The sequence below is a fragment of the Phaethon aethereus genome (assembly GCF_964289735.1).
Source record: "Phaethon aethereus genome assembly, chromosome: 12".
In the NCBI taxonomy this organism is placed as follows: domain Eukaryota; kingdom Metazoa; phylum Chordata; class Aves; order Phaethontiformes; family Phaethontidae; genus Phaethon; species Phaethon aethereus.
This window is the reverse complement of record NC_138588.1, coordinates 23,033,488-23,046,675: the sequence shown is the minus strand read 5'-3', so window position 1 is coordinate 23,046,675 and position 13,188 is coordinate 23,033,488. Positions and strand designations below refer to the sequence as shown.

At 45.4% G+C, this 13,188-nt stretch overlaps 1 protein-coding gene across 3 annotated transcripts in view; it reads left to right on the top strand.

Moving 5' to 3' along the window:
* The window catches only part of CSNK1G1 (casein kinase 1 gamma 1), a gene marked incomplete at its 5' end in the record, with an annotated part of 63,505 nt that overhangs the window by 42,017 nt on the left and 8,300 nt on the right, over window positions 1-13,188 (top strand). For 2 of the 3 annotated variants that reach the window (XM_082004994.1, XM_082004993.1), the window contains 5 exons: window positions 994-1,079; window positions 3,200-3,284; window positions 6,693-6,841; window positions 8,396-8,500; window positions 12,389-12,499. In XM_082004994.1, the coding sequence (XP_081861120.1) occupies window positions 994-1,079; window positions 3,200-3,284; window positions 6,693-6,841; window positions 8,396-8,500; window positions 12,389-12,499 (536 nt within the window). The remainder of the gene's footprint in view (window positions 1-993; window positions 1,080-3,199; window positions 3,285-6,692; window positions 6,842-8,395; window positions 8,501-12,388; window positions 12,500-13,188) is intronic. The other variant, XM_082004995.1, reaches the window with a different exon arrangement.

Sequence of the window (13,188 nt, the reverse complement as noted above, 5' to 3'; positions counted from 1 at the left end):
CAGAAACTGTCATCTTAATTTCCTTCTGAGTATTCTCACCCCCAGCATCTTTTGAGGGTTAAATTTGCTGCTGCTTTTGAAGGAGAGTCATGCTGGGCAAAGCACTGCCTTTTTCTCCTCTTGCAGATGATGCAGCATCAGGGACAGCTCACGCGCAGTTTGTTGTGGCGTGTGGGCTGCATGACTAGATCTGCTCTGGATTGCGGCTTTGGAGCACCTTACCTGCCTGCAGGTGGAGATTTGGAGGAGAGGAGGTTGCATCAAATTGGTCTGTAAGCTCGATGAACCCAAGTCTGCATGATGCAGCCCAGCACAGCAGCAGTCCCGTGCTGTTGCGCTTCAGATTTGTTGTTCTGTCTTGTATCCTCCCTTGGGATTTTTTGATACATTTTGGTAGATTATTCTAAAGATGCTTTTTCTTTTGGCTTGAGGCCCCTTTTTTCCCTCCTCAGTTATAATGATAACATCTGCATGGCAACAGCAGTAAGTGTTTCACAAGGAAAAGCAGTGCTAGAAGGAGCTCTGATCAGAAGAGCTGCAGAAGCAATTGGGAAAAGGTTGGCACTGTGCAACACGGTAGTTCCCCGCAGCTGGTTGCAAGCGTTCCCTGCCTGTTCCTGTGTAGTTCAGAGGAAATAATATAATCCAGCACCAGATCGCAGTTGCACCATCGGCACTGGCAGTCTGGAGAAGAACTGGGGAACTGCTTTATTCCTCTGCGATTAATACTTCCACCTCTTACGCATTCTACCTAAGGCTGGGCAGTATGTCTTACAGCTCCTGTGTTCTCTCATGCCTTCTAGCTGATCTTTTCTTTACGTATTTTATGCTTTTTGGTAATGGGTTCTAGGCATTTTTGCACAAAGGCTGAGCTACAGACAGCAAGTGAACTTCCCTGCGATAAATTTATCTTGGAAGTAGATGTGGCTGCTGATCAGATCTCAGATCCATTTCTGCAGCTGCAGCAATAATTTGTCATCTCTTCTGTTCTAGAGCAAAGTCGTCGAGACGATTTAGAAGCTCTCGGCCACATGTTTATGTATTTCCTCCGAGGCAGTCTGCCCTGGCAAGGATTGAAGGTAGGTTTGAGCTTTAGGTTTTGCCCTTTGAAACTTTGTCTGGTCTCTGCCCAAATGAGAATCTGATGGGGGAAACATTTGCAAAATCCAGCCACAAACACTGTCCTCTCCTTTGTGTCCTTGGAATTTAATGACAAGGCGTTAGCGCTACCTACAGGAAAGATTTTAAGATAGAAATACGTTACCGGTCACTTCAAGTTACCAATTAGCTTAGCTGAATTGGTACAAGTCTGGAGAGAAGGTTCAGCAGAGGCTGGTGAGCAGCTGGGACAGGGTCAGCAATGAGAGAGCCGTTGAGCTGTTGGAGCCGCTCTGCTGTACCGTGAAGCTGCCCTGAGCTGGAGTGTGACTGGAACAGAGTGGTTGTTTATGAAATAACAGTTATGGCACACAGTCCCGCAGCTGCATCTGTGAAACATGTTTATAACAGGAGCAGTTCGATGGTTTTAGACGTGCAGATGGACTTCAGCTTGAAAAACTGTTTTTTTGGCAGAAGTATTGAACTTGGCTTCCCTCCAGAGACACTGGACACTCAGTGCTTAGCAGTTTATGAAATGTCATGTACAATGTGGAGGGCTGCAAGCAATTGAGTTACAGCAACTGCAGCTAACATCTGTCAGCTGAATTAACTAGTAGTAAGTCATTTGCTGGCTCTGAAGCTGTTGGTAGTTGTATCTTCACTTCTCCATCATTTTCCTGATGATTAAGCTGCTGTGTTCAACTTCGGAATTGCAGTGAGTGAAGGGATAGAATTTGATCAGGTTAGGAGAAGATTTATTAATGAAGACGGTAACTCCTTTTAGACCTGTGACTAGCTTTCAGGCTTGCAAGTTGCTCAGCAGAGTGTTGCCATGGTCAGTGGCAGTGTCTTGTGTGATAGACCATGTGTTAAGCTGCTTCGTCACCATCTATACAGAGTTAGTCTCAGCTTAGCTGGATCAGACATGTGCCAGAAATGTTGGCAACAACTCATAAAAGCAAAGAAAGGGTTTTTCAAGCATTAAAGTGATTATGAAAGAAATCAGAATCTCTCCGACTTTTAAGTTCACATCTCTGTAAGTGTGTGTTATTCTATTACATACTTTGTTCCTGGCTTAGTTGAACTCATCTGCTTTAAATTAATCCTGTAAATTACTCTAAAATAATTCCAGGTTTAGACAAGATTCTACAAAATTTCTTCAGTTCAGTGCTGAACTTCATAAGAATTAGTTGGCTGTTCTTGAAGTCTCGCATTGTTTTAGCTCCAGAACATAGACTCTTTAGCTTGATCAAGAATATGGCATCTTCAGTCTTCTAGCTCTCCTCAGCTTACACTTCTAGTCTATACTGTCAGTGCTATGAGAGAACATCTTAACGATGCTAATTATGCTGTTGGCAGGTCTAATTGCCTCCATTTCAAAATATGCCAATAAAACCCGTTCTTAGGGAACCGACTGGAGCAAAGTTCTCTGCTTCAAGAGGGATTTAGGTGGGAAATCTAACTGAAAATTGTTTCATTTTTCTTGATGACCAGCTGTTTAATCAGTACTGTCGAAGTAATAGACACTTTGGGGGTTAAAGGAGAGGCAGTATGGGAGTAGCATGGGATTTGGATGAAGTGTGACTGATGTAAACTAGTTATCTATGTGGTGGCATTCTATTATACACAGTAAAACCCAAATTGGCATTGCAATTTATCTGCTTTTATAGTTATTTATGAAGGCATCTTGGTTGACAGTGGCTCTGGCCCTAGGACGGGATACTGATGTGCAATGATAGGATAATGCAGCTTTGTTTTCTTGTCCCATGAAAGCTTCCCTGTACGGTCCTCAGGACTGGGCTGGTAAGAAATCAGACCTGTAAGACACTATCAAGTGTCCTCCCTTTCAAGTACTGGAGATGTTTTGAATGTGTCCCTGGATATTCTTTGCCGACAACACATAAAATGTGTAGTGGGAATTATAACAGGGTAAGACAGTATTCCTACAGGTTTAGTTTAGGATGCAGTTCAGGTACAAGTAACATCTTCTGATACCACCCAGCATCGGTATTAAATACCTTGTTTTTCTTTCCACACAGCATGTCGTTTATCACATGGTTGAACTCTTTCTCCACAACTGTTTTGTCTTTGTGCGCTACAGGCTGACACCTTAAAAGAGAGGTATCAGAAGATTGGAGACACAAAGAGAAACACTCCGGTTGAAGTTCTCTGTGAGAACTTTCCAGGTAAAGCCCTGATGGGACCATTTGAGTGCAGTTGGACATACCTTGTTAAATATGATGGTTCTGAGCTCCTCTGGCAGAAAGTATTTGGATGATGTGCACCCATTACGTTGTTCCTCAAGGTGGCAGACAACTGGAGTTGCCGTTATAAATCTGTGGGGCTTGAGAGCTTGTGGCTGTGGGTTAAAATGTGCATAAATCTTCTCATCAAGGAGGCTGCACAATGCTCAGGTGGCTCGTGTTCCTGCTTTGCTTCTTGGCTTCCTTCCAGAAGAGGACCTTGTTGCTTTCCCAAGTGACCATGCTGGATCTACTGAGTTAATTCTTTTCCAGCTGGAAGGTTTTACAGGTGTTAAAATTGTAGGTGGCCAGCTTAGAAGATGGGTTGATGTGTCTGTCATTGAATTCCACCTTCTGATAACAGCTTTAAGGAGAGTGTTATTAAAGATGTGCTTCTAGCTAAGCCTGACACCTATTCTGCAGTTAAACAAAAGTCCACCTTGGAGCTAGAAGAGCAGACTATGAAGTTAAAGCCCTTCCTGTGGCCTTCACAGAGTGAAGTTTTGTCTAGAAAGTGGGAATCCTGACGCCAGGGAGAGTACCTAGATTCTCACAATTAGCCCCATTCCTGTATGAGCCATTGTGTCACATGGCTCTTTCCCAGTGTGAGGAGCAGCAAACCTGGAAAGGGATCGTTGTTCACTCAAGTCATGCTAATTCCCCAGATACATTTGCATCCAAAGTCCACCCAGTTCCAAGCAGAACAACTTCAGATTGGCTGTTCCCATCTTTTTCCCCAATACTCCTTCCTCAGAGCTCAGTCACACCTGCAGGTCTGGGCTGACGGGAGATGAGAGAACTTCTGTTCCTTGCTTGCCTGAAATCTGCTGGTCCTCTACCTTTCAGAGATCCTAGCCAGAGGAGGGGATTACCTTTCTTCTCCTTTTTTTCCTCTTTTATCTCCATGTGACATGCAAGCTGCAAGCCACAGACAGAGTTAAGTATTGATAAGCAATGCTGTTCTTATTTTTGTTAACTAAAGGCAAAAACCATGGTGGTGTATCAGTCGTACTGCAGTGCACAGACTCGTACTGAGCTCTGCTCAACATCCTACTTTGGCTTAGGTGTGAGCCAAGGGAGAGCTGGGAAGGAGCACGACATGACTTACCAGGGCTCAGTTCTCTGTGCATGCAAAGTACAACCCAGATACAGGAAAGCAATTAATTAGCTTAACATCAAACACTGTTCTGTGTGCGCCAGGTAAATTAGCGTTGGAGCCTGGCCTTCAAAGTCTTGTTTTGAATATTCAAGGCCAATACAGAGGTAATGATGCTGGGCAGCACAGTGCTCTGGGCAGCCAGACCCTAGTCTGGCTCAGGGGTGCCACAGGGTGCCCACCAACATCTGCTTTCCTTCCCCAGATTGAATTGCTGTGGCTATTTTAAATGTCTGTGTGAGCAGACCTACACACGAGCATCCTGTTGGCAGGTTCAGTCCGTCGGCATTTATTGTACAGCGTGTTTTAGTGTTTGTTTTTATACAAATGTATAGGATAAAACTAGCTGTGGAACTCAGATTTGAGGCGGAGCAGCTGCTTTCTGGAGCTTGAGAAGTGTTTGAATTGATTTGCATTGTGGGCTATTACTAAACCCATTACTTTTATAGGGAAAGCCAGAGGTAGCAGTGGCAGCCCAGCCAAGTCTCTCACAGCATGATGCTCAATGCTAAAACACAGACCTTGGTTTATAACAACTCATTCAGAAGAATCAGAATAAAAGCAGAGTGTTATTAGACATTGGGCAGAGCAGGAGGGCTCTGGAAAGCTCTGAGTGAGATTCATCTAGCAGTAAAAGACTGTTCAATAGGTCACCGAGGGTGAAAACTTCTTGGATATCCTCAGCTTCTGTCAACAATCCACATGGCTCGGCTGAACTTAGCGGAGCCTGGGCAACTCACATAACTGGTGATCTGGCCCTCAGCCCAATTTTAAGCACCAACTTTGAGCCTCGTGCCACGGGAGAACCTTGTTGGAATTAATTGAAAAGCATATTTCCAGTGTGTGTGTCAACTCTGAGAGGCTTGTAAGTGATGGAGCTCATGTGGAGCAGATCATCTGGAGTGCCATCTTGTGCAGCACATACAGGACGACCAGGTGATCAGGCCCAGTCAGCATGAGTTCATGAAAGGCAAGTCCTGCTTGGCCAACCTGATCTCCTTCTATGACCAGGTGACCCGCCTAGTGGATGCGGGAAAGGCTGTGGATGTTGTCTACTTGGACTTAGTAAAGCCTTTGACACCGTTCCCACAGCATTCTCCTGGAGAAATGGGCTGCTTATGGCTTGGATGGGCACATTCTTCACTGGATAAAAAACTGGCTGGATGGCTGGGCCCAAAGAATTGTAGTGAATGAAGTTAAATCCAGTTGGCAGCTGGTCACCAGTGGTGTTCCCCGGGGATTGAGTGCTCCCTCAGTAAGTTTGCAGATGACTCCAACTTGGGTGGGAGTGTTGATCTGCTCGAGGGCAGGAAGGCTCTGCAGAGGGATCTGGACAGGCTGGATCGATGGGTTGAGGCCAACCGCATGATGTTCAACAAGGCTCAGTGCTGGGTCCTGCACTTGGGTCACAACAACCCCAAGCAGTGCTACAGACTTGGGGAAGAGTGGCTGGAGAGCTGCCTGGCAGAAAAGGACCTGGGGATGTTGGTTGACAGCCGACTGGACATGAGCCAATAGCATGCCCAGGTGGCCAAGAAGGCCGATGACATCCTGGCTCATATCAGGAATTGTATGGGCAGCAGGAGCAGGGCAGTGATCATGCTCCTGTATTCGGCCCTGGTGAGGCCACGCCTCGAATCCTGTGTTCAGTTTTGGGCCCCTCACTACAAGAAGGACATTGAGTTGCTGGAGCGTGTCCAGAGAAGGGCAACAGAGCTGGTGAGGGGTCTGGAGAACAAGTCTGATGAGGAGCAACTGAGGGAACTGGGGGTGTTCAGTCTGGAGAAAAGGAGGCTGAGGGGAGACTGTATCGCACTCGACAACTACCTGAAAGGGGTTTGTAGCGAGGTGGGTGTTGGTCTCTTCTCCCATGTAACCAGCAATAGGACAGGATGAAACAGCCTCAAGTTGTGCCAGGGGAGGTTTAGATTGGGTATTAGGAAAAATTTCTTCACTGAAAGGGTGGTCAGACATTGGAAGAGGCTGCCCAGGGAAGTGATGGAGTCACCATCCCTGGAGGGATTTAAAAGACATGTAGGTGTGGTGCTTAAGGATGTGGTTTAGTGGTGGACTTGGCAGTGCTGGGTTAACTCTTGGACTTGATGACCTTACAGGTCTTTTCCAGCCTAAACAATTCTGTGATTCTGTGTGTGAGCAGAACTGACACTGCTGCTTTTTTTCCCCTTTTCCAACAGAGGAGATGGCCACGTATCTCCGTTATGTTCGGCGATTAGACTTCTTTGAGAGACCAGACTACGACTATTTACGAACCATCTTCACAGAGCTGTTTGAAAAGAAAGGCTACACCTTTGATTATGCCTATGACTGGGTCGGCAGGCCAATTGTAAGTTGTCCCTGCAAAATGCAGTGCCTTGCCTTCCGGGTGCTGCTTCCCCACTACCTGGCTCTTTGTTCCTGATAATCCCAATTAATGCCAGTGATCTTAGGACCAAATCTTTAAGTTCTGTTCTCTAGCTAACACGGGCTAAACATGGTGAGATGTCCTGACATTGTGTTCAGGGGGTTCTTGCAGTGCCTTGAAGTTTCCCTAAGGGGCAGAAAGCCCCTTCCCACCTCTTTGGGCTTACTCTCGTAGGGCATTCAAACCTGATTTTACCACTTGTGGCAATGAACATGACTAGACTTAATTTCCTCTAGTCTAGCACAGGATTTGAGACCAATATCTAAAGACATCCATCTTAAAGCAGGAGAGTATACTTGCTACCTCAGCACTGAATGGTGGAAGACCTCTATAATGGTCGAGATCTTATTGAGGCATACAGGAGATCTGGGCAGGCCTCTGATGGATGCTCAGTGAATAGTAACAGCAAACCAGTTCTGACCTCAAAAAAATCTTGGGGCTTACCCTACCCCAGAGGCTGAACCAGCTCATTATAGCACAGGGCAAGGAAATGTGGGAGTAACCAAGCTCCATTTAGCAGTTCCATGACACCAGATGGACCATAATCGTGATCTCATTGCATCACTTCTATTGTCAAAAGCCATTTATACTCAAGAAGACCTTGGCCAAAAGATGTGTCATGGTGAAATCTGATAGAAAAGTCTAAAGTTTTTCCGCTGGCTGCCTGTCACTTGTGTTTTGTGTCATTCTGCTGATAGTCTTCTTGCTAAGGGCCAGTCACCACACACCGGCAATGGCAAAGGCATCTGTAAATTAATTGTCACTGGTGCCAGATCAAATTCCTTCAGTGCTAAACTTGGTACCATTGCCGCTGATTTACTGTCCCAACTATATTTAGCACTACCCGTGTTTACTGTGCCCAAAACAGTTCATCTTCATAAGAAGTCATTCCCTTTGTGAATCATGATTTTTCTCCTCATTTTTGTTTAATTACAAAGGCAATTGATAAAAACACCTTGTAAGACAAGCATGCTATTGCTGACAACTGCAGTGGTTGCTATGGAGATTTTGATGTTGTGAGCAGGGATTATGACTTTGGTGAGAATAGAGCAGATGAAGCTTTAATTTTAACACAAGCTGTTTCTATGCAAGTGTGATTTTTAAAAGTGGCAAGACGATGAGAAGAGGAAAACAAGTCTGTATATTTTCAGTTGTAGTAATCCTATGTGAGACACATTAGGTGTGATCTGACATGGATACAGATACCTAACTATATCATTTTAATTAATTTTTATACAAGACGTTTGGTGCTGGTGTCCAGCATCAAATCGCATGTCCGTCAAATCACAGGGATTTTATAGCCCTGGCTGTAGTTTTCCATTGTTATTGTCAGTACCTTTGGGCAGTGTTTTGATGTTTTCCTGCTTCCACCTGACAGGAGCCAGCCTGACAAGTTAGGTTTGTGCAGGCATGTGTTGAGAGAGTGAGCAGCATCTTCAACATTGGGTTCCTCCTAACTAACACCTTGTTTTCCAGCCTACTCCAGTGGGATCTGTTCATGTAGATTCTGGGACATCCGCAGTAACAAGAGACAGCCATGTCCATAGGGATCGACCATCGCAGCAGGCCCTTCGCAATCAGGTGCGTTGCTCACAACTGCTTCGGCAGTGCTGTGTTGTTTGGCACCTCTCTGAATTCCTCTTGGACCAGAGAAGCAGAAACCATATGCCATTAGAGGTGGCTGGGGCCGATTCTTGCCTTGGTCATGGCAAGCACAATTTCTGCTTAATTTAGAGATTGTGATTTGAGCAGAATTTTGTCAAAGCAATAGGTTGCTCAAATACTGTATTAGCCAGTGGAATTCCTCAGGATCGTGAACCGAGTACAATTTGGGACAGGTCATTTTTCTGTAGTTTGTGGGTAAGCTAAGGCAACTGTCCAGCCTGGTCAGACTACCTGACCTACCTGTCCAACAACGTTCTTTTGGGTGCTTTTACTCATAGCACATGGACCATGGAGTAGACCAACAGTTGTGGCGATGGCAGCCTGCTCCCAGGTGCCGTCTTCCCATGGACTGTGCAGCTGCAGTAAGAATGTGCATGTCTATACGCACAATATATCCCTCTGAGGGTGTCCAGTTCATGGCATGAATGTTGCAGAGCAGGAAGGACTGCCAGGGTGGGCTCCCTTGGGGAGGCTGCGCATCATGGTCCGGATGAACTGCCAGTTTTTGAATTTGAATTTCCCCATTTTTTTCTTTCTAGTTGTAATATTTTGTTGGTGTTGAGAGTTTGGATTTTCTGTATTAACAGAACTGATCAGAAGTTCAGTAGATGTCCAACTGCTGGCTCCTAGCTAGAGCTGTTGGTGCTCTTACTTCCCAGTGAGTGGTTCTGGGCTCGCTCTTCTCTAACCGCTGTGTGCCGTTCTAGCTCCTTGTCTGCTGGCTCTGCTCCCATTCAGCTCGTGCGAGCTGGTGTTCATGGGTGCAGAACTGAGTGTGAGGTGTAATAACCTCTCTGGGCTCAGCTCTCCTTGTTCCACGCAACTGGGCTCTGAATGGTAGAGCCGCTCATGTAGACTAGAATACATCTTAAACCATCAGCTACAATCAGGATGAATACCCCTTGTCAGAAGCGTTGCTTGTAGGAAGTGGGATTGTTTGAAGCACGTGCACAGTACTGTATTTATGCATGCTGATTAGTGTGGACTGGTTTGTGAGTACTAGTAAAATAATCTTCTTTAATATATTGCCTGATTAATGCATTAACCCCCCTTTTTTGGGTGGCAGTCTCTAGTTGTCCGCTTTGACAACAGACCTTCATGCTATGTACGTATGAGGCATCTTGTTTCCTTTAATGAACAAGGATGCCTGGCTTCATTTTCAAGCATGTTACTTCACAAATTATAGTATGTAGCCCAAAGAAATCTCTGCTATTCCCAAAATGTTACGCAGGCAGCCTTCAGTCCTTGTTCTTCTGAGCCTTTCAGATAGTCTTGATGCTGTATTGCATGGCAGCTTTTGTCTTTTTTTTTTTTTTTTACCTAGCCATTATTTAGGATGCTGAATTATTTAATATTCCCAGTATGCAGGGAAAATCAGTTTCTTCTCACCAAAACATAAACAACTCTCTTTCAAGGGATGTTCCTTTTAAGTGTTGAGCAAACAATTTCTCTAAAGGCAAAAGTAGAAAAAATAAATGTCTAGAGCACTGAATTCGAGGCATGGGTTTGGGTCAACTGACTGCCTTGATCTCCAGATTTAATTGTCTTATTTTTGTTCCTGGGTATAACTGCAGATTCTCTTTTGTAATATTTGGTTCCCAATAAAAATGCTGATGAGAGAGGGATCGCCTTTTTGTAGCCTTCTCCTCGAGGAAGTGCAGATAACTTACTATCTGTCAAAGAAGGGTGAACCCTGCCCCCTCTGACTTTAGGTGCCCGTTTTGTCTTGCAGTTTGGTAGCTGGTGGGAAGGTGATGAGTGTTAACGGGAACTTGATGGTCTCAAATTTCACGAGCACCACTTCCTCAGTGTCACGGCTTGGGTTGCATTTTGGGTGGCTCAGCTCGAACCTACTTCAAAACCAGTTTATCACGTACATGGATATAGAGCTAAAGTACAAAAATCTGGCTCTTCTGGCTGCTAAAGCCTTTCCTAGAAACTGCTTCCAGGCTCCTAGGCAGAAGCTTACTTCTCCTAACGTTGACATAGCATGGTACTACTTTATCGCCTGGGCTAGCCTAGCGACCTGATGGCATAGTGGTCTAGAAGAAGCAGCACTTAAAATCTATCTTCTACTAGCTTTTAAAACCTACATTTAAATTCTCCAGTTGTTCATAATCTTGTGACTTGCAGCCATTAAAAAAATATTCCAAGAGAAGTGCTTCTCCTTTGAATGTCACCAAGTACAAAAGGTGTAAGCAGCGTCTCAGGCTGACAGGAGGAACGTGTAATAAGGAGATTTAATAAGACGAGCCTGGACAAGACCAACTCTAGGGAAATACTACCTATGAGCTGGATTCGATGCCTGCTTGGAAGGAGGAGCAGTGCTGTGGGTCACTCCGGGAGGGAGTCAGAGGTCCCATGCAAAGGGAAGGACAGTGAATGTGTTATGAAATGCCAGGAGAGGTTTTTTTTTAATTCTGCTTCCTTTTGCAGGTGCTCCTAGTTAAGTGACAATTTGCTAATTAGCACTGAAGTTTATTCAAAGGTTTCTGGAGTCCTTCTCCTGTGTGGAGCTGCTTGCGGTCTTTTTTTTTCTTTTTTCTTTTTTCTTTTTTTTTTATTTTTACAGTGGCACTGAGCCCTGTGGCTTCTCTCTTGCTCAGCCTGGGGTTCAGGCTCATCTTCTGTGGCTGCAAGGGTAACACAAAGTAGTGCTGGGGAAAGGCAGGGGCTGGGCGCCACTCTCTGGTTAGCTCCTTCAGCTTCGCTGCTGATAACCCGGTGTTTATTTGCTTGAGCCTCTTGTTTCCTGGCCAGGTCCGTGGTGTCTCTGTTCAGCATCCCTCCTGCCAGGTGCGTGTGCACTGGGGGTACTCTGCTGCTCTGCCGTCTCTTCTTTCAAATCTGTGCTTCAGCTTTGAAATATTCTCTTAAATTTTTATACAGCGTCCAGGGAGACACCTTTTAAATATGTCCTATCGGTCACTTCAGGCTTGACTATGTCCTCTGCTGTTGGCCTGGGGCCAACACAGATTTAACTGTTTGTGCTACACTCCCCAGTCTTGGGAGGTGTTCCTCCAGCTGGTCGGTTGGGTTTAGGTGCACTGAGAACCTCCTGGGTCTTAGGTGAATGCTGGATGTGTTGTTGTCAAAGCTGGGCGACCTGTAAGGAGCTTCACATGCAAGTGCAAAGTGGTTCTTCTAATAAAGCAAATAAAATTCTAATAATTCAATTGCCTAAAGTTTGCATCTGTTGGGGATAGAGAAGAAACTGTTAGCAAAAGTTTCTTATCTACTTTTCTGCAGAAAACCAAAAAGCCACCAACACTCTCTCCAGTCAAGCAGGTGTGGTGGATGTTTCCTTCTGCACTGTACAGGTGAATTAGTGTGTGGAACTGGCTTCTGGTGAAATAAAACGTGGCTTTGTTTTGTGTTGCAAATTTGAGTTAAAATGTATTTTAGAGAAGTGGAGCTTGTGTATCCGGTCTTCCTGCTGTGCCAAGTGCTCTGGTGTGTGTGACCTGACAGACATAGTTAAATATCCTGTCAGCATGTCAGCATCCTTTCTATGCTGAAACCCATGGAAATAAAGCTGTGTAAAGAAATAACTACCTGAATAGATCTGAGCTTTCTCTTCATTTAGCAGCTAGAGGAGGAAAAATCCACTCCTGCAGTGGATTATTGCAGACACTGCTGAAGTAAAGTATGAGGTGCACTTGGTAAAGAGAAATTTTAGCCCAGCTAAAAGTTTAAATGCCTTGCTTTTTGCAAAGAAACTAACTCACTAACAAACACCCTTTTATTTCTGCTGCTCATTCACCTTTTGCCCTTTCTTCTACCCTTTGCTTCTGAACTTGTGAGCAGGCATCATCAGATCGCCGAGGGGAGTGGGAGATCCAGCCAAGCCGGCAGACGAATACCTCGTACTTGACATCTCATTTGGCTGCAGATCGGCACGGAGGATCAGTACAGGTACCTCTTCCTCCTGACATGTACAGCGTTGATGTGAGAATTTGTGTTAAATCCCCTGAATTCTCCTCAAATTGTGGTAACATCATGGTCAGGAGAGCGATTTCACAGGTCAGTTTGGTCCTGTCCAGTATGTAAAGCCATGGTTTTGTGGGACCCAAGCTGTGATGGCCAACATAGTTGCTGTTACCGCTTCAACGAAGCTTTTCGTCTGAGAGCTACTTTGAACTCAGATTTGTCAAGTTGAATACAGAAAGGAGTGTATATTAGCAGGTCTAGTCTAGAAAACACCCCTCTATCCCCACCTTGGGGATGCTCTTAAGTAGTAAGAGGCAGCTGAAATAAGGTCTGTTGCATATAAAGCCCATAAATGTTAGGGAAATGTTGAGCTGTTCCAGTTCAGGCTTGATAGGTGAGGTTCTGGTTGAATTCCTGCTCTCTAGGGGTGTCAGAGCAGAGAAATGCGCAGGGGGTGGCTGGTGCGAGTAGGCGGTACAGCCACTTCTGCCTCCGGATGGAGGGGAGACAGGCTGAACTGTCGCTGCAGTTGCAGAGTGTGGTGACCCTGTTCCCTTGCTCCCCAGTGCATGCGCAGTTTAGTTTTGGATCCCGTGGCAGGCCAGCACCAACACAAGTGTAAAGGCATGGTGGCTGCAGGGTGGATCTCTGGGTGATTGCACTGTGGAAGATGG